Consider the following 18,971-nt stretch of genomic DNA (forward strand, 5'->3'; position numbering starts at 1 on the left):
GAATCTGTCCAATAAAAACATTTGCACACACATACAAAAATAAATGAGTAAGAGTAGTAGTATTAGCAAAAGTAGAGTAGTATTGTATTAGCAAACAATGGGACATAACCAAAACAACTGAATAGTTAAATAAATTATAGTGTGCTTACCATAATCTGCTATAGAAGAATGAGGGAAAGGAGAGCTATTTGTACTGAGATCCTCTAAGATTATTGTTAAAAGCAAATTGCAGAATACAGCTGGCAACGGTGGTTGACACTGGTAATCCTAGCACTATGGGAGGCCGGGGCGGGAGGATTCCTTGAGCCCAGGAGTTCGAGGGAGACGCTATCTCTACAGACAATTCAGAAATTAGCTAGGTGTGGTGTGTGTGTACCTGTGGTCCCAGCTCCTCAAGAGGCTGAAGCAGGAGGATCGCCTGAGCCTGGGAGGTCAAGGCTGTAGTGAGCTGTGATCATGTCCCCGCTCTGCAGTTTGGGTGACAGAATGAGACCTTGTCTCAAAAAAAAGTTGCAGAATACATTTTAAGGTCCAAGTCTATTTATGCTTTTTTCTTTCTTTCTTTCTTTTTTAAACAAATGAGGTCTCATTATGTTGCCCAGGCTGGTCTCACTACTGGGCTCAAGTGATACTCCCTTCTCAGTCTCCCAAAGTGCTGGGATTACAGGTGTGAGCCACTGCACCTAGCACCTATTTATGCTTTTTTAAAAAAAGAAAAAACCACACACAAATACACGGAGAAGTATTTGGAAAGTTGCACACCAAACAGCATCAGTAAGGATTTGTGAGGGTCAGTAAGCAGATGGGAGGCTTTACTCTTTTACTCTGTATTACATGCATATTCAGAGAGAACTTATATTTTCTTTCATCATTAAATTTAAATGAATATCTGAACAAAAAAAAATTGAACAACATGAGAGCCAATTGTAATTCCTCTCAATATTTCGTTGGCAACTTGGAACAGAAGAGCCAGTGTCAGCTTGGCTGAGGCTAAAACACACACTTGTGCAAACACAATGTAGTCTTTGGAAAGAGAAACTAGGCTGTGTGATTAGAACATTCAGGTGGGCCAGGACTGTCTATTGTACGTAGTACAATCTTGAAATGTTGAAGAAAACACAATCAATTTTGGAAAGAGATGAATTTCTGGTCAGAAATATTATAAAGTACACAACATGCTAAACTCTAGTTGTAGGCAAAGCTTACATTGTTTTGTAACACTACATGAGATTTTATTTGGCGTCCTTCTTTTTTTTTCCCCCCCAAGACAGGGTCTCACTTTGTTGCCCAGGCTGGAGTACGGTGGCACAATCACAGCTCACTACAGCTTTGACTTTCTGGGTTCAGGTGGTCCTCCCACCTCAGCCTCCTGAGTAACTGGGACTACAAGCCCGTGCAACCACACCTGGCTAATTTTTTTTTTACCTCTTATAGAGATGGGATTTTGTCATGTTGCCCAGGCTGGTCTCAGATTCCTCCTGGGCTCAAGCAATCCTCTGGCCTTGGCGTCCCAAGGTGTTGGGATTATAGTCATGAGCCACCGCACCCAGCCTGGCATCCTTCTTAAATATAGTATGTACCCTGAAACTTTACCCTGATTTTGTTTTGTTATTGTTTTTGTTTTTTGAGATAGAGTCTCTCTCTGTCGCCCAGGCTGGAATGCAGTGGCGTGATCTCAGCTCACCATAACCTCTACCTCCTGGGTTCAAGTGATTCTCCTGCCTCAGCCTCCCAAGTAGCTGGGACTACAGGCATGCACCACCTCACCCAGCTAATTTTTGTATTTTTAGTAGAGCCAGGCTGGCCTCGAACTCCTGACCTCAAGTGATCCACCCGCTTCAGCCTCCCAAAGTGCTGGAATTATGAGAGTGAGCCACCATGCCCAGGTCTGATTTTGGATGTAGAAAGATACATGGTAGAATTGGGCATGCCCTAAGGTATTCCAGAGAAGCTTTGCATTTTCTTCGGGGTACTGTATGTAGAAAGTTCTTAGTCTTTCGTTTGGTTATCAGTTATATTAGGTTAGTGCAAAGGTAATTGCAGTTTTGGCCATCACTTACGATGGCAAAAGAACACAATTACCTTTGCACCAACCCAACATTAAACTCAGGTGCTTTAAATTTTACACTGAAATACGTGAAAGCTAGCTTAGTTGATCTCTGTCATAACAGAAACCGTCTCTGTTTTTGTTATTTTCTTGGCTTGATTTAACGTTCGTTGCTCGCAAGAAACAGAAACCCACTCAAGGTAGTTGAAGGAAAGGGAGGTTTTCATTCAAGGGAGTTGGAGAATCCGAAGGCAAGAATGAGCCTCAGGCCTCTCATGGGACTGGACCCCGCCAGTGGAAAGCTGTTGTCTCACACCCTGCCCCACCTCACATTACATGTCTCTTTTCTGCCTCTTTTCTTGCATGCTTGTCGTTCTCACTTGCTATGTATGCCGGCTTTCCCTGCAGCTCCATGCACGCTGCGTCTGTGACCGTTTCCTGCTTTTCCCCTTCCAGGCTAAAACTAGATAGATTTTGGGTCTTAATTCCAAATGCTTAGGAGTGAATCGGTTAGCTCAGAAGTCCAACCAGTTCAAACACCTGTGTCAATCTAGCACATTAATTCTCAACCTTGGCTATTATTTGATGTCACTGGGAGCTTTAATAGATGCCAAAGCCTGTGTCCCATTACCAGAAATTCTGGTTTCACTGGTCTGGGATGTTGCTAAACCTAATTTGTTAGGATACGTTTAAGTTCCCAGAGGATTCTAACATAGAGCCGTGGTCCATGGTTGAGAAGCACTGATCTAGGAGAAAACAGGGTCATCTTATAGGTGTGGAACGCTCAGAGAGTGGGGTCTTGGCCTAGGTACCTCTAGGGTGTCCCCATTTTTGGCTTTAACCTCCCAGTTCTCTTTCTATATAGGGTGTGTTAGAATAACCTGTGGAGCTTTACTTTAAGGAAAAAAAAAAAAAAGCTCATGCCCAGACCTAGTAAATCAGAACCTTCAGAGAGTGGGGACCAAGCAGGCATAGTTTTTAAGCTGCCCTGCAAATTCCAACAATACCACCAGGCCTGATCTCCAGGCCGTGCACTCTCACATAGCAGCACCATCCACAGTCATGGCTTCATATATACCACTTTGGTGGTTTTTTGTTTTTGTTTTTTTTAATTCTAAGGTGTCTCAAATCTTGGTCAGATATTTAGGAGCCAATACTATCTGACCTCTGAGTAACAGATGTACCTTTTTATTTTTAAATAGTCTAGATATGTTTTTGTTTTTGTTTTTGTTTTGAGATGGATTCTTACTCTGTTGCTCAGGCTGGGGTGCAGTAGTACAATCTCGGCTCACTGCAAACTCTGCCTCCCGGGTTCAAGCGATTCTCCTGCCTCAGCCTCCTGAGAAGCTGGGATTACAGGTGTGCACCACCACGCTTGGCTAATCTTTGTATTTTTTTGTAGAGATGGGCTTTCGCCATGTTGGACAGGCTGGTCTTGAACTCCTGACCTCAGGTAAGCTGCCTGCCTCAACCTCCCAAAGTGCTGGGATTACAGGCGTGAGCCACCATGCCCAGTCTAGATGTCTTTTTCCAAGTACTTTGGTAAGAGAAACTGGGAAGCATCAGCTATGTCAGGTGTATGTACTGCAGTGGGTTAAACATTGGTGGGGAGGGTGATTCATTACAGGGATGTTGGTCACATCAGCCCAATAGCTGACAGAAATGATAGGAAAGGCAAGGCGTGATGGCTCACACCTCTAATCCCAGCGCTTTGGGAGGCCAATGCAGGCAGATTGCTTGAGCTCGGGAGTTCGAGACCAGCTGGGCAGCGTGGCAAAACCCTGTCTCTACAAAATATGGAAAAATTAGCCAGGCGTGGTGGTATGCACCTGTAATCCCAGCTACTCGGGAGGCTGAGGCACAAGAATCACTTGAACCTGGGAAGCGGAGGTTGCAGTGAGCTGAGATTGCGCCACTGCACTCCAGCCTGGGCAACAATGAGACTCCATCTCAAAAAAAAAAAGAAAAAAAAAAGATAGGAAAAATGTTTATTATATTCTTTGCCTCCTGGATACTGGTCCTCTCATATATATCCTTGATAGGGAAGCCTCCTCTTCCCTTGTGAGGGAGGGTGTAGGGAAACAGGCGTTTGCATAGTTAGGTGGTAAGAGTGTAAACTGCAAGGCAGTTCAGAAAGTAGTGCTCTGCTCTACAGAAGTAACTTACTAGTGCAGAAAAACATGATTAGGATATTCATCGAGACATTGTTTTTCATAGGGAAAATGGGAAGTCTGTCTTGTGGGATTAAATACATTGTAATTTGGCTATGTCGTGGAATGCTATACAGTTGTGAGAATTAGACAGATTTATTTGTATTGGCACCAGAATGAAAAAGAAAATTGTCATGCAGGATATGATTGGAAAAAATTTTTTAAATTTTTGGAAAGAGAAAAGATGGCCAGGCACGGTGGCTCACGCCTGTAATCCCAGCACTTCGGGAGGCCGAGGCTGGTAGATCACTTGACGTCAGAAGTTCAAGACCAACCTGGCCAACATGGTGAAGCCCTGTCTCTACTAAAAATACAAAAATTAGCCAGGTGCGATGGCGGGTGCCTGTAATCCCAGCTACTCGGGAGGCTGAGGCAAGAGAATCACTTGAACCCAGGAAGTGGAGGTTGCAGTGAGCCGAGATCGCACCACTGCATTGCAGTCTGGGCGACAAAGTGAGTCTCTGTCTCAAAAAAAAAAAAAAAAAAAAAGAAAAAGAGAAAAAAGAAAATTGATATATTGTGTAAAGGAAGCAAGTTGCAGAATAGTATAATTATGTTTATGTAAAGAAAATTTGTGTCTGTAAACCTGTAGGCAAGATCTGGAAGTAGTTATATCAAACCAAATGGCAATTACTGGTATAGAGGGATAGGGTGGCATTGAAAGAGGGACTTGCACTTTTAATTCTCTATACTTAGTACCTTAATTATTTAAAGTTAGTATAAATTACTTCTCTAATGCTTAAAAATACTTGAAAACTATAACGAACCAGGGGAAAAGAGAAAATTAATGGTTATCTTTATGTGGTGGGATTTTAATTTTAATTTTTGTGTGTGGGGGGGCAGTATTTTTTATAATGAAAACGTTTTAATTTTCTAATTGGGGAAAATCATTTTTAAAAATAACATCAGGACTTGAATTTCATGAGCCTTTTCTGAACAATGAGGATGGCTTTTTTCTTGAATTCAAATTAAAAATTCAAGTCATTACCTCTTCAGAAAGCATTGAGAAGGTCAAGGAAAGATTGAATCTCAGCTATTTTCTGACTTCTCTCCTAGGTTAGGTACTATTGTTCAGAGATTGTCAAACTTTGCTGAAATCACATCACCAGGGGTGATGAATTCCTAAGAATAGAGAGTCCTGGGCCTCACTTGACGCTTACTGAATCAGAATCTTAGGCTGGAGTTGGAGGCCTAGGAATGTAAACCTCTTCAGGCAAGTCTGATAGCTAAGTTGGAAAACCATTGCTGTAGGCAGTACAAGCAGAAGTAAGACACAGGCCTATATTTAAGGCATTTACTAAGTGAAATAGCATAAGACAGTAATGTCAGTGCTTTCATGAGGCACTATGGGATTAGTCACCAAACAGATGGTAGAGACAAGCACTGAAAGAAAGAGCACTGGACCAGGAAGACTGTGAATGCCTTATGAAGGAGGCAAGATGTCATAATATTCAAAGCTCATATATTGAGTAAGACAGTTCTACGTAGAGCTGTTACATACAACTCGAGGTAGGTACTGTGAATATCCTCACTTTACAGATTGGGAAACAAGATGAGCAGAGTTAAGTAACATGTCCAAAGTCTTACAGCTAGCAGGTGGTTAAGTGGGGAGCCCTAGAAGCCCAATTCCACTGTGCTGTATTAACATTGGGCAGGATTTGGGTCAGTGGAAAGGAAGCATGAGGATTTTACAGGTATAGAGGGAAGTGTAAGGAAAGGGATGGGAAACAGTGACTAGATAAATGAAGGTGGAATATAAGGTAAGTTAGGGCTGGGTGGTAGAAAGTTTTGTTAGGCTAAGAGGATCCCAAGTGTCAAATGCTCACAAGATCGGATATTTGAAGCTTGGGAGGAAATCTCTGATGACTTGAAAGACATTTTCTCTTACAGTTGAACTTCACAGTGTTATCTGCAAAGTTAGAGAGGGATTTGGGGTTTCGTGCTCCCTGGTGTATCCACAGCACTTAAAACAGTGCCTGACTCCTAAGAGCTGTTCACTAAATACTTCTTGAATGAATATATAAATGAAATAGCTGGCTCACAATCTACATCAGAGACTTATTCTTTCTTTTTTCTTTGTTTTTTTGAGACAAGGCCTCGCTCTGTTGCCCAGGCTGCAGTGTGGTGGCGTGATCTCAGCTCACTGCAACCTCTACCTCCTAGGCTCAAACCATCCTCCCACCTCAGCTTCCCAATTATCTGGGACTACAGGCATGCGCTACCACACCCAGCTAATTTTTGTATTTTTTGTAGAGATGAGGTTTCACCATGTTGCCCAGACTGGTCTCGAACTCCTGGGCTCAAGCAGTCTACCCACCTTGGCCTCCCAAAGTGCTGAGACTACAGGTGGGAGCCACCACACCCAGCCTCAGAGGTTTATTCTTTATTCTGCCCAATGAGCCTGAGAATTTAGCCTTTCATGTTTTTGTTGTTGTTGTTGTTGTGTGGGTACATAATAGGTGTATCTATTTTGGTATAGGCATGCAAAACATAATAATCACAACTTGGAAAATTGGGTATCCATTGCCTCAAGCATTTATCCTTTGTGAAAATACAGAACACTTTACAAATCTCCGTGTCATCCTTGTGCAGGGGCCATGCTAACCTTTGTATAGTTCCGATTTGAGTGTGTGTGCTGCTGAAGCAAGCACTCTCATCTGGGTTTTTTTCCCGTTTCTCCTCTACAAAGGCTGATACCAAAAATTCCACGTTTCATCTAGAATCTTCCTTCTTTATGTAATATTTTCCGGCTGGGCGTGGTGGCTTATGCCTGTAATCTCAGCACTTTGGGAGGCCAAGGCGGGTGGATCACCTGAGATCAGGAGCTTGAGAGCAGCCTGATCGACATGGTGAAACCCCATCTCTACGAAAAACACACAAAAAAATTAGCTGGGTACAGTGGCATCTGCCTGTAATCCCAGCTACTTGGGAGGCTGAGGCAGGAGAGTCGCTTAAACCTGAGAGGCTGAGGTAGCAGTGAACCAAGATCACGCCATTGCACTCCAGCCTGGGTGACAAGAGTGAAAATCCGTCTCAAAAAAAAAAAAAAAAAAAAAAAAATCTGCAAAGGTCAGAATGTCAACTTTTTAGTTCCATGTAAAAACTGTTCATTTGGTCACAGTCCCTCTTGCAGCCATTCCTGGTTATCCCTTGCCATTATCACTGTCCCTTAATTTTTCCCCTGTTCCCCTCTGGGCTCCCTGCCTCCAGCCACCTCCTTGATCCAGTCTGTCCTGCCCAGCACTACCAGATGTGTGGTCCTCAGAGGCCTTGTAATCATACCACTGTCTTCTCAGACACCTTCATCGGGGGAAGGCCATGGTTGCTTTTGGTGCCTTCCAGCCTACCCTCAGCACACCTTCCCAGCCGCATCTCTGCTGCACTCCCATGTGGCGCTCTCAAACAGGCCTGCTTGCTGCTATCAAATGGGTCATTTAGTTTGCCACCTTTGTATGTGTGACCCTTCTGTTCTACCTACCTGGGATGCCCTTCCCTTTCCTATTTGCCTACCCAGATCCTTCCTATTCTCCTTTGAAGACTCTGCTCAGATGCTAACTCCTCTTTTCCTCAGGTGCCCCATTTGAATTATTGCTGTTTCCTCTCAATTGTTATCGATTATTATCTGTGTCATAAATGAGCCAATCATGTATTACCTTGTGACATTACTTGCATTGCTATCTTAAGTGTTTTAGGGCACTGGGTTTTGTCTCCTTTTACATCTTTATACATTATCTCCCCTAACAATTATATGATTGTTGAAAGTCTGTGGGTGCTCCATAAAATGAATATTTAGACTTAGTCATATGGATTTTTAAGAGTTAAACATGGATGACAAGATCTATGAATACACATAGAAAAATCCTTAGGAATCTACAAAAAAGCTACTAAAACTAACAACTAATGTAGCAAAGTTATAGAAGCCAAGATTAATGTACAAAAATCAGTTGTATTTCTATATACAATACCAATGAACAATTGGAAATGGAATTTAAAACATTTTCATGGTCAAGCACAGTGGCTCATATGTGTAAGCCCAGCATACTGGGAGGCCAAAGTGGGTGGATCACTTGAGCCCAGGAGTTCAAGACCAGCCTGGGCAACATGACAAAACCCTGTCTCTACAAAAAATACAAAAATTAGCTGGGTACGGTGGCTAGTACCTGTAGTCCCAGCTACTTGGGAGGCTGAGGTGGGAGGATCACTTGAGTCTGGGAGGTCAAGGCTGTAGTGAGCTGTGATCGAGCCACTACACTCCACCCTGGGTGACAAGCAAGATCCTGTCTTAAAAATAATAAATTAAATAAAACACAATTTCATTTATAATAACATAAAACTTATGTAGAAATCAAGTTAATGGGCCAGGCGCAGTAGCTCATGCCAATAATCCTAGAATTCTGTCAGGCTGAGATGGGCAGATCACTTGAGGTCAGGAGTTTGAGACCAGCCTGGCCAACATGGTGAAACCCTGTCTCTACTAAAAAATAAAAATAAAAATAAAAATTAGCCAGGCGTGGTCGCGCATGCCTGTAATTCCAGCAACATGGGAGGCTGAGGCAGGAGAATCGCTTGAACCTGGGAGACGGAGGTTTCAGTAAGCGGAGATCATGCCTCTACACTCCAGCTGAGGTGACAGAGCGAGACTCAGTCTCAGAAAAAGAAATAAAGAAATAAAATTAATGAAAGAATCATAAGAAGTACACTGAAAACTTTAAAATATTGCTGAAAGAAATTAAAGAAGGCAGCCGGGTGCGGTGGTTCATGCCTGTAGTAATCCCAGCACCCTGGGAGGGCGAGACAGGCAGATCACTTGAGGCCAGGAGTTAGCGACCAGCCTAGATGACATGGCAAAACCCCATCTCTACTAAAAATACAAAAATTGCCTGAGTGTGGTGGTGCGCACCTGTAGTCCCAGCTGAGGCATGAGAATCGCTTGAACCTGGGAGGCAGAGGTTGCAGTGAGCCAAGATCGTGCCACTGCACTCCAGCTTGGGTGCTAGAGCGAGACTCTGTCTCAAAAAAAAAGAACTTAAAAAAGGCCTAAATTAATGGAGAAATGTGCTATGTTTATGGGTTGGAAGACTTAATATTGTAAGATGTCAGTTCTCCCCAAACTGCTCGATAGATTCAACACAATCCCAATCAGAATCTCAGCAGGCTTTTTGTAAAATTTGACAAGCTGATTGTAAAATGTACATGGAAAAGCAAAAGTAGAGAATAGGAAAACAATTTTGAAACAGAAGAACAAAGTTGGAGAACTCACTATCTGATTTTAGAACTTACTAGAAAGCTACTATAATCAAAACAGTTTGCCTACTAGCAAACAGATAGGCAAATAGATAATGGAACAGAATAGAGTCCAGAAATAGATGAACAAATACATGGTCAACTGATTTTCAGTAAAGGGGTCAAGGTAATTCAAAGGAGAAAGAATTCTCAACCAATGATGCTGGAACAGTCAGACATTCATATGTAAAAAAGCAAACCTTGTTCGGGAGCGGTAGCTCACGCCTGTAATGCTAGCACTTTGGGAGGCCGAGGCGGGTGGATCACCTGAGGTCAAGAGTTCGAGACTAGACTGGCCAAAATGGTGAAGACCCTTCTCTACTAAAAATATTAAAAAATTAGCCGGGCGTAGTGGCACATGCCTGTAGTCCCAGCTTTTAGGAGGCAGAGAGGTAGGAGAATGGCTTGAACCCAGGAGATAGAGGTTGCCATAAGCCAAGATTGTGCCATTGCACTCCAGCCTGGGTGACAAGAGCGGAAACTCCATCTCAAAAAGAAAAACAACAACAACAAAAAGCAAACCTTGATTCATATCTTGTACCATATAAAACTTTAACTTGAAATGACTCAGAGACCTAAATATGAAGCCTAAAACTAGAAAACTTTTAGAAGGAAACATAGGGAAAAATATTTGGGATCTGGGATTAGGCAAAGATTTCTTAACTAGGACATAAAAAATTTTCTGGACGCGGTGGCTTACGCCTGCAATCCCAGCACTTTGGGAGGCCAAGCCGGGAGGATCGCTTGAGCCCAGAAGTTCAAGACCAGCCTGGGCAACATAAGGAGACCCCATCTCTACAAAAAAATTTAGAAATTAGCTGGGTGTGGTGGCACATGCCTGTGGTCCCAGCTGCTCGGGAGGCTGAAGCTGGAGGATTGCTTAAGCCCAGGAGGTTGAGCCTGCAGTGAACCATGATTGCACCACTGCACTGGAACCAGTGCAACAGAGTGAGACCCTGTCTCAAAAACCCAAAATTATAGTGCCACATTGCACATAATGCAATATTATTCAGCAGTAGAAAAGCAACTACTGATACACACAAGAACATGGATGAATCTCAAGAGCAGTGTACTGAGTGAAAGTAGCCAGACACAAAGACTCAAGACCATCTGATTCTATTTATATGGTATTATGGAGAGACAAAACCATAGATCAGTGGCTACTTGGGGTAGGTATGAGGGGTTGACTGCAGAGGAGCCTGGGAGAACTTTCTGGGTTAATGGAAATGTTTTATTTCTTACTGTGGGGGTTATACAACTGTACATTTGCCAAAACTCATTTAACTGTACACTTGAGTGGGTTTTATTGTATGCAACTATACCTAACTTTGGGGGGACAAATGTCTGGAAGATACTGGTGTCTGAGACTGAGGTCAGAAAGATGAGTAGAAGGAATTCTATTTTGTGTTGTCTGGTTAGTGCTTTTGCCCTTATTGTGGATCTTTACCAAATATCCCCACCATTCCATCTTCCAGTTGGAAGTTCATAAGCAAATGTACAGTTAGTGTCCCACTGAGCCAGATTGAGTTTGACAGCAAAGATTGGAAGTTAATGGTGGGCTAAAATTGACTCTAAGAAAAAGTGATCAGAGCTAGGTGGGACTTTCTCATCAATGGCGCCCACTTTTTTTGCAAGTTGCAGTGGTTTGGGCTCTCAAACGGTCATTTGACATACCTTTATGTGTAAACATAATGAGCCAGTGTTGAGTTTGGGGTTGGTGAGGGTTGTGCACTATTGGATTTTTAAGTGAGCATTAGTTTGTTTAATGAAATTGCAAAGGGTGTTTCATATTCCTGGCCCCTGAGCACCAAATGTCCTAAGCACTTCAGTCATTGTGGCAGCCAAGACCACCCCTGGTCATTTTCAAATACCTCAGGGGTTTCGGGGGAAGGTGTGCCTGGCCTGGCAGATAGTGCACTTATGTAGTTGGAGTCAAGAATGCAGACTTGAGTCAGAAAACCTGTAATCAAATCTTGTCTCTGTCTCCTACTGGCTTTGCAGTGTTGAGTGTAACCACCCCTTTGAGTCTGGGTGTCCTTGTCTGCCAGAGGATGGTTGGACTAGATGCCCTCTCATGACAGTCGTTTTTGATTCTGCAGTTTAGTGTAGTACAGTGTCAAGACTTCTGTTACTGGTCAGGCATGGTGACTCATGTCTATAATCCCAGCACTTTGGGAGGCTGAGGTGGGAGGATCAGTTGAGCCCAGGAGTTCAAGGCCAGCCTGGGCAACATATGAGGCCTTGTCTCTACAAAAAATGAACAAAATTAGCTGTGTCTGGTGGTGCATGCCTCTAACCCCAGCTACTTAAGAGGCTGAGGTGGAAGGATCACTTGAGTCCAGGAGGTGGAGGCTGCATTGAGCTGTGGTCGCACCATTGCACTCCAGCCTGGGCAACAGAGCAAGATCTTGTCTTTAAAACAAAAAACAAACAAACAAACAAAAAGCAAAAAAAACCTCTGTCACTGACCAGGGATCTAACGTATTTGCTGTACTGCTCACAAATGCTTATGTGGCTCAACTTTGGTATGTTACAGGTTCAGCTTGTTGGTTTAGATGAGGAGAGTTCAGAGTTTATTTGCAGAAACACCTTTGACCACCCGTACCCCACCACAAAGCTCATGTGGATCCCTGACACAAAAGGCGTCTATCCAGACCTACTGGCAACAAGTGGCGACTATCTCCGTGTGTGGAGGGTAAGCGGATGCTTTATTAGCAGCCAGACAAGTGGGCTTTCTCAGCCTCAGCTGTTAGCAGTGAGAAGTCACAGAACAGACAGGGGTCAGAGGCAGCAAGTGTCATTGCAGCACGGGAGAAGCAAGTGAAACTTAAATGGACTGGCCTCGTTTGGCTCAGCAGATTTTCTAGTATATCAAGTCAAGATTCCATGAGGTCTGGCTGCTGGCTGCAGTCAGCTCAGTCAACCCAAGGTGACGATGATAGCCTTCAGTGGAGGTGGGAATACTTGGGAACTCATATTCTGTTTGTAGCCAAGGTATTTTTGAGTAAACTAAATGAAATACCAGGCCATTGATTCTGATAAAGTGTGTGAGTGGATCTTGGAGGTTTCCCTCCACCCTCAGCTGAGCTCAGCAGCAGCAGCGTCCTCTGTAGCATGGGCGTGGCCTTAGTACACCTGTGCAGAGGTTCCAGGCTGGGCAAAGTGAGAAGACCTCTCCTCTAGGAAGGTGCAGGGATGAAAATGTAGAAAACAAAGCTGGGCAGAGGAGAAAGTATGGGAAAAAGTAGCATTCAGGGAGTCCTGGGTTTATTACTGTTTTTGATAAAAATGTTTTCCCCTCATGTCTTATGTTTGCTAAGATATTTTCTAAACAGGGATTTTTTAAAAGGCTTTTTATGAGGATAAGACTGGCTGATTTTTTAAAAAATTCTTGTTCCTTCAGGTTGGTGAAACAGAGACCAGGCTGGAGTGTTTGCTAAACAATAATAAGAACTCTGATTTCTGTGCTCCCCTGACCTCCTTTGACTGGAATGAAGTGGATCCTTATCTTTTAGGTAAGGGAGTTAGGGAGTACGTATTTCAGCTGGAAGAAGCCAAAATACATTTTCTCAGATGTCACACTGGGCCATACATCATCCTAGAACAAGGCTCAGTGGGAAGTAGGCTAGGCGTGGAATGTGGTTATTTATTAATTCCTTTGTGTGGGTGAGCTTTCCGTGTGTGTAGATCTTGTCTCTCCAGTTAGAATCTAAGGTCCTGTGGTGAGGAGTGAAGACCTGACTTCCTGTGTGGCTCTGCCGGTAGCCCCCACCTTGTTTTCTGTAGTCTTTATGGTATGCTGCTCCCTGGGCTGAGCAGATGAGTAGACACAGGAGGGAAGCTTGCCTGAGAACCTTGGTCCCGTTAGCCCTGACTTGCACTGGTTGTTTGCAGGTACCTCAAGCATTGATACGACGTGCACCATCTGGGGGCTGGAGACAGGGCAGGTGTTAGGGCGAGTGAATCTTGTGTCTGGCCACGTGAAGACCCAACTGATCGCCCATGACAAAGAGGTAACGATGCTTTTCCATTTCATCTTTCCTCAAATGCTTCCTGTGCCTTCCGCATAGGAAGAGGTCAGATTGTTCTCTCATAGTTCTGCAATTTATGTAGAAAATCATAACATAACATCTTCTTGTCTAAATTGACAATAGTAATGTATCAAAAACGGGAAAACAACACTATTGTAAACTAATGCTTTTTTTTGGCTAATGTAAATGACCTATTCTACGGTCTGTCATTGTTCTTTTCATGCCAGAGGTTGCTTTTTTAAAATAACAAAGTCTCTTATAGAGGAGCTGGGAACTGATGTGATTAGAAAATAACTTTAGAGTAATACTTATCTTGAAACAGATTAGATTTGGGGAGGGAGGAAGGAAGGGAGACAGGAAGAGAAAAAATTTTCTGAGAGACAAACCTAATTATTCATTTTTCTCTATAAATGTTTTACCAAATCCTAGTATGTTCACTTAATCTTTATACTTTCATTATTGTTGGCAATGGAGGCAATGGAATATATTTGACTTTGATGGTATGCTTCTATGTTTATTGGGAAAACTGAGGAGAGCTATTTGTGATTGCTTTTTTTTTTTTTTTTTTTTTTTTTTTTTTGAGACAAAGTTTTCCTCTTGTTGCCCAGGCTGGAGTGCAGTGGCGCAATCTGGGCTCACTGCATCCTCCGCCTTCCGGGTTCAAGCAATTCTCCTGCCTCAGCTTCCGGAGTAGCTGAGATTACAGGTGCCCGCAACCACGCCTGGCTAATTTTTGTATTTTTTAGCAGAGACGGGATTTCACCATGTTGGCCAGGATGGTCTCGAACTCTCCTGACCTCAGGTGATCCACCTACCTCAGCCTCCCAAAGTGCTGGGATTACAGGCGTGAGCCACCACGCCTGGCCAATTGCATTTTAATCAAAGCATTCTTCTCAGTGATTTTGGAAAATCCCCAGAAGTCTTTTCCTACTAGAGCTGTTGCATGCTCCTGGTACTCTCATCTCCTGTGGGTACTATTTCCTGTTCTTTTCTACCTTACCCTACACAGCTAGGGGTATTAATATCTATACAGATAAAAAGAATGCCTTGACCTTAGGTCAGAAACTTGAGGTTGTCAACAGCATAGGAAGATGTGACCCAGGTTATCATTCTTAGTAAGGGGTTGTCTTTGGCTTTCTATACTCCTGAGGGTAAGCCCTGTTACAAGACTTCTAGAGTTGACTGCTGCTAAACCAGGGGTCAAATGAAGAGTTTGTCCCACAGAGAGGACCAATAAGGAACTTCTGGAAACCCTCTTGGCATCAAGTTGAACAAGCTGCTACATTTTAGTTATATGACAGCTTAGCCTGCTGTTGTCTGTTAGGTCCAACCCAGAAAATGGGAACTACTCTCAAGTATTTGAACTGCAGGGATTTAATCCAGGGGCTGCTTATACAGAAGATGGTAAAGCTGAGAAGCCACACAGGTAGCAGTGAGGTCATCCATAGAATGGGAGCAGCAGGAAGCTGCAGCTGCCTATAGGCCAGAGGGACCATGGGAGGAGGCAGGGTTCCTGGAGCCCAGGGGCTGGATTTACCTGGCAGACACTTCTAGGAACAGAGAGAGGGGAGGAGAAATACCTTAGCTTCTCCCTGCCTCCCATCATCCATTTTTCCACCAAAGCCTCCCATGGCTGAACCAGCCAGAAGCAGACAGCAGATCTGAGACCCTGCCAAATGCATGCTGTAGGAATCAGTTCTCTTGTGACACAGAGAAGAGCAGGGAGAAAGGCCAGGAATGGATCTTGACAGCAGACAGGCCTGGACTGGCAGCCTTGTCTTGAAGGAATAAACCTGAGAAAGGATAGTGGCTCTAGAGAAACAGTAATAGCACCTTTCTAGCACCTTTGATTTTTCTCAGTCCACTTTTCTCTAGGAAAAGACTTGTTTGGAAGGCTCTCATTGATACCTGGCAGATCAGTGTAGAAGAGGGTTTAGTGTACTTGGGAGTTGTCACCTTCCCTTGGTTTCCCAGTGAACCATGCTAGCGGAGCACTGAAGGAGCAGTCACTTAGAGCCGAAAGAGCATTACACACTCGGCCACACTGCCCATGGCACCTGTGGGATCTCTGTCCCTGAGGGTTACCAGGAGCTGGCATCGGGGGGTATACATACTGATCAACATGGCTGTGCCTGAAAGCAGCTGTACAGTACTAGACAAAGCCTCGATCTGTCAGGCATGTCAGGCCTGAGTGCCTCCTTGTTGATGACTGGCCCGGTCCCTTTTGAACCACTTCTACTTCCTGCCATAGAAAGACAAGCATAATTTCTTCATAGCCAGAAAAAAAAGGAATTCATGAGGTTAAATAGCAATAGATGCTCATTTGGCAGTGTCCCTCTGTAGGCAGAACCTCAACACCGGAGCTGTAATATTTAGTGAGAAATTCTAGTCATGTCTCCCCAGAAGTCAGCTGTCATTATCCCCAGAAGATGAGTTTTGTTTGGCATTAGTTTTTCTGTTTCTCTCTCTACTTGTCTGTCTCTGGCTCTCTCTTCGTCCCTCTTCGTCCTTTTTTTTTTTTTTTTTTTTTTTTTTTAAGACAGAGTTTCGCTCTGTCCCAGGCTGGAGTGCAATGGCGTGATCTCGGCTCACTGTAATCTCTGCCTCCTGGGTTCAAGCGATTCTCCTACCTCAGCCTCCTGTGTAGCTGGGATTACAGGCGCCAGCCACCATGCCCAGCTAATTTTTTTGTATTTTTAGTAGAGATGGGGTTTCACCATGTTGGCCCGGATGGTCTTGATCTCTTGACCTTGTGATCCGCCCACCTCAGCCTCCCAAAGTGCTGGGATTACAGGTGTAATCTGCACCTGGCCTTTGTCCTTTCTCTGAAGCTCTCCATTGCCCTCTGCCTCTGTTTCCTCATAGACGTTAGTGATATGCAATGTTTGCAGCAAATAAAAGCAGAAAACAGTGATTCAGAACCTAAATTGATTCACTTATGATCACAAACCAACTAGGAGAAGAAACAACATGTCCTAGGACAAGAGGGTGCTATTAAACCTATTTGTGAATACAGGAACATCTAGGCCTCCCATGACTCAAAATTTCTGTTACCTCTTTCTTGCAAATGAGTCTCAGGTCCAGGTTTCACAGTAGAATCAGCTTGGCTGCTATTAAGTGGCCACAGGAGGGCTGCTTTCACCTCTGTGATTGATGATCTAGGCCTTAATGGGCTCATCGTAGACCTGCCTCTGGTTGTGCACAAGGCCCAGGAAATAAATGTCTCATTCTTGTCGTGTAGCAGAAGACAGCCACTATTCTGTTGGTCAGCAGGGTATATGCCTTTGTTTTATCACAGGGGTTGGAGGAAGAAGACTTGGAAAGCAGGAATGTGGGAAGAAGCCAGCCAATTTCTATAGCAGAATGATCTTCCATCTTTGGGAAGCCACTGATATTAGAGCTCTCTGGTTTCAGTACTCACAGACTCTGTTTGGGCTTCATTTACCTGCTTTTGTGTCATGAGCGAGGTTTAGATGAACTGGACGTGGCAGATTTCCCTCCTATAGGAAGAAGAGGTAATGGATCTGAATCTGACCAGAGCTTCTTGTTCACCAACAGGTCTATGATATTGCATTTAGCCGGGCCGGGGGTGGCAGGGACATGTTTGCCTCTGTGGGTGCTGATGGCTCGGTGCGAATGTTTGACCTCCGCCATCTAGAACACAGCACCATCATTTACGAAGACCCACAGCATCACCCACTGCTTCGCCTCTGCTGGAACAAGCAGGACCCTAACTACCTGGCCACCATGGCCATGGATGGAATGGAGGTGAGCACTCCCCTCAGGCTACCATGGGCCCTGCCTAACTCCAGCACTGCTTAGTATATCTAGAAGGCTTGTTCTCAACTGGAGCAGTTTGGCCCCCGGAGTATCTTTGGGAATGTCTGGAGGCATTTTTGATTGTCACAGCTCTGGAGACGCAGTTGGTACTATGGCATCTAGGGGGTAGAGACCAGGGAGGCTGCTAAATATCCTACAGTGCCCAGGACAGTCCCCCAGCAAAGTATATCCTACCTAAAATGACAGCAGTCCTGGGACTGAGAAAGCCTAACCTGGAATAAGAATTACTTGTTAAGAACTTTTAATTTTTGAAGAGTTGGAGGTAGAGCCAGGAAAAGCAATATCTAAAGAGTAAACCAAATCGTACGTGCCTATGGTGCTGAGTGAAAAAGCAGATTTTCCCTTCTGTAGTCTGGACAGATTCATCTAGCTTTAGCAAACAGATGTAGAAATGGCAGCTCTCTGGCCAGGCCTCTGGCTCACGCCTGTAATCCTAACACTTTGGGAGGCCGAGGCGGGTGGATCACGAGGTCAAGAGATCGAGACCATCCTGGCAACCTGGCGAAACCTCGTCTCTACTAAAAATACAAAAATTAGCTGGGTGTGGTGGTGTATGCCTGTAGTTCCAGCTATTCGGGAGGCTGAGGCAAGAGAATCGCTTGAACCTGGTAGGCAGAGGTTACAGTGAGCCAAGATTGTGCCATTGCACTCCAGCCTGGGAGATAGAGCAAGACTCCGTCTAAAAAAAAAAAAAAAAAGGCCAGGCACGGTGGCTCACACATGTAATCCCAGCACTTGGGGAGGCCAGGGTGGGCGGATCACAGGTCAGGAGATCGAGACCATCCTAGCTAACATGGTGAAACCCCATCTCTACTAAAAAAATACAAAACATTAGCCAGGCCTGGTGGTGGGCACTTGTAGTTCCAGCTACTTGGGAGGCTGAGGCAGGAGAATGGCTTGAACCTGGGAGGCGGAGCTTGCAGTGAGCAGAGATCACGCCACTGCACTCCAGCCTGGGCGACAGAGCAGGCTCTGTCTCAAAAAAAAAGAAAAACAAATGGCAGCTCTTTCTAGTCTGTTACTTGATAAGAGGTGAATTGTGGGTGGGGAGAATGCATTGGTTGTCCTTGGTTTGGTGGCGCTAGCACCTCAGATTCTGCTTCGGCTGGGCTCTCATTCCATTCATCTGAGATGCATAGAATTCTTACCACATGCACCTGCTGGGACCCAGGATTACCCAGACTCCTGTTGCCTGCTTCTGCATCTCCCCTATCAGTCTAAAGGCCCAGTGTTGCTCAAGATAGAGACTTTAAACTACCCGTGTCCTTTGTCTTCTTTTCCCTCAATCCTATGGAAATCCTGTCTCTAGTTCTTTAAATCCACAAATGAAAAATTATGCCTAAAAATATTTTTGCATGTGGATAGTATTTTTTGTTTTTTTCTGTGAAACTCTGATGATCCCAGGCCTTTTACTTGCTATTTCCGCAGGTGGTGATTCTAGATGTCCGGGTTCCCTGCACACCTGTCGCCAGGTTAAACAACCATCGAGCATGTGTCAATGGCATTGCGTGGGCCCCACATTCATCCTGCCACATCTGCACTGCAGGTAATCATGGTGGG

The 18,971-nt window shown here is 44.3% G+C and overlaps 1 protein-coding gene and 1 non-coding gene across 3 annotated transcripts in view; one reads left to right on the plus strand and one right to left on the minus strand.

Annotated features, from left to right (window-relative positions):
• Nucleotides 1-18,971, plus strand: part of DCAF7 (DDB1 and CUL4 associated factor 7) — a 45,167-nt gene that overhangs the window by 17,274 nt on the left and 8,922 nt on the right. For both annotated transcript variants that reach the window (XR_008495171.2, XM_054458951.2), the window contains exons 2-6: nucleotides 12,077-12,235; nucleotides 12,944-13,055; nucleotides 13,435-13,553; nucleotides 17,130-17,339; nucleotides 18,840-18,957. Coding sequence is in view for 1 of the 2 variants with exons in the window: in XM_054458951.2 (XP_054314926.1) it covers nucleotides 12,077-12,235; nucleotides 12,944-13,055; nucleotides 13,435-13,553; nucleotides 17,130-17,339; nucleotides 18,840-18,957 (718 nt within the window). In the remaining variant the exon portion in view is untranslated. The remainder of the gene's footprint in view (nucleotides 1-12,076; nucleotides 12,236-12,943; nucleotides 13,056-13,434; nucleotides 13,554-17,129; nucleotides 17,340-18,839; nucleotides 18,958-18,971) is intronic.
• On the minus strand, nucleotides 6,805-6,908 carry LOC129018447 (U6 spliceosomal RNA). Its single transcript, XR_008495277.1, has one exon. It is a non-coding gene; the product is annotated as a U6 spliceosomal RNA (small nuclear RNA).

This window comes from Pongo pygmaeus, chromosome 19, assembly GCF_028885625.2.
Source record: "Pongo pygmaeus isolate AG05252 chromosome 19, NHGRI_mPonPyg2-v2.0_pri, whole genome shotgun sequence".
NCBI classification, from domain to species: domain Eukaryota; kingdom Metazoa; phylum Chordata; class Mammalia; order Primates; family Hominidae; genus Pongo; species Pongo pygmaeus.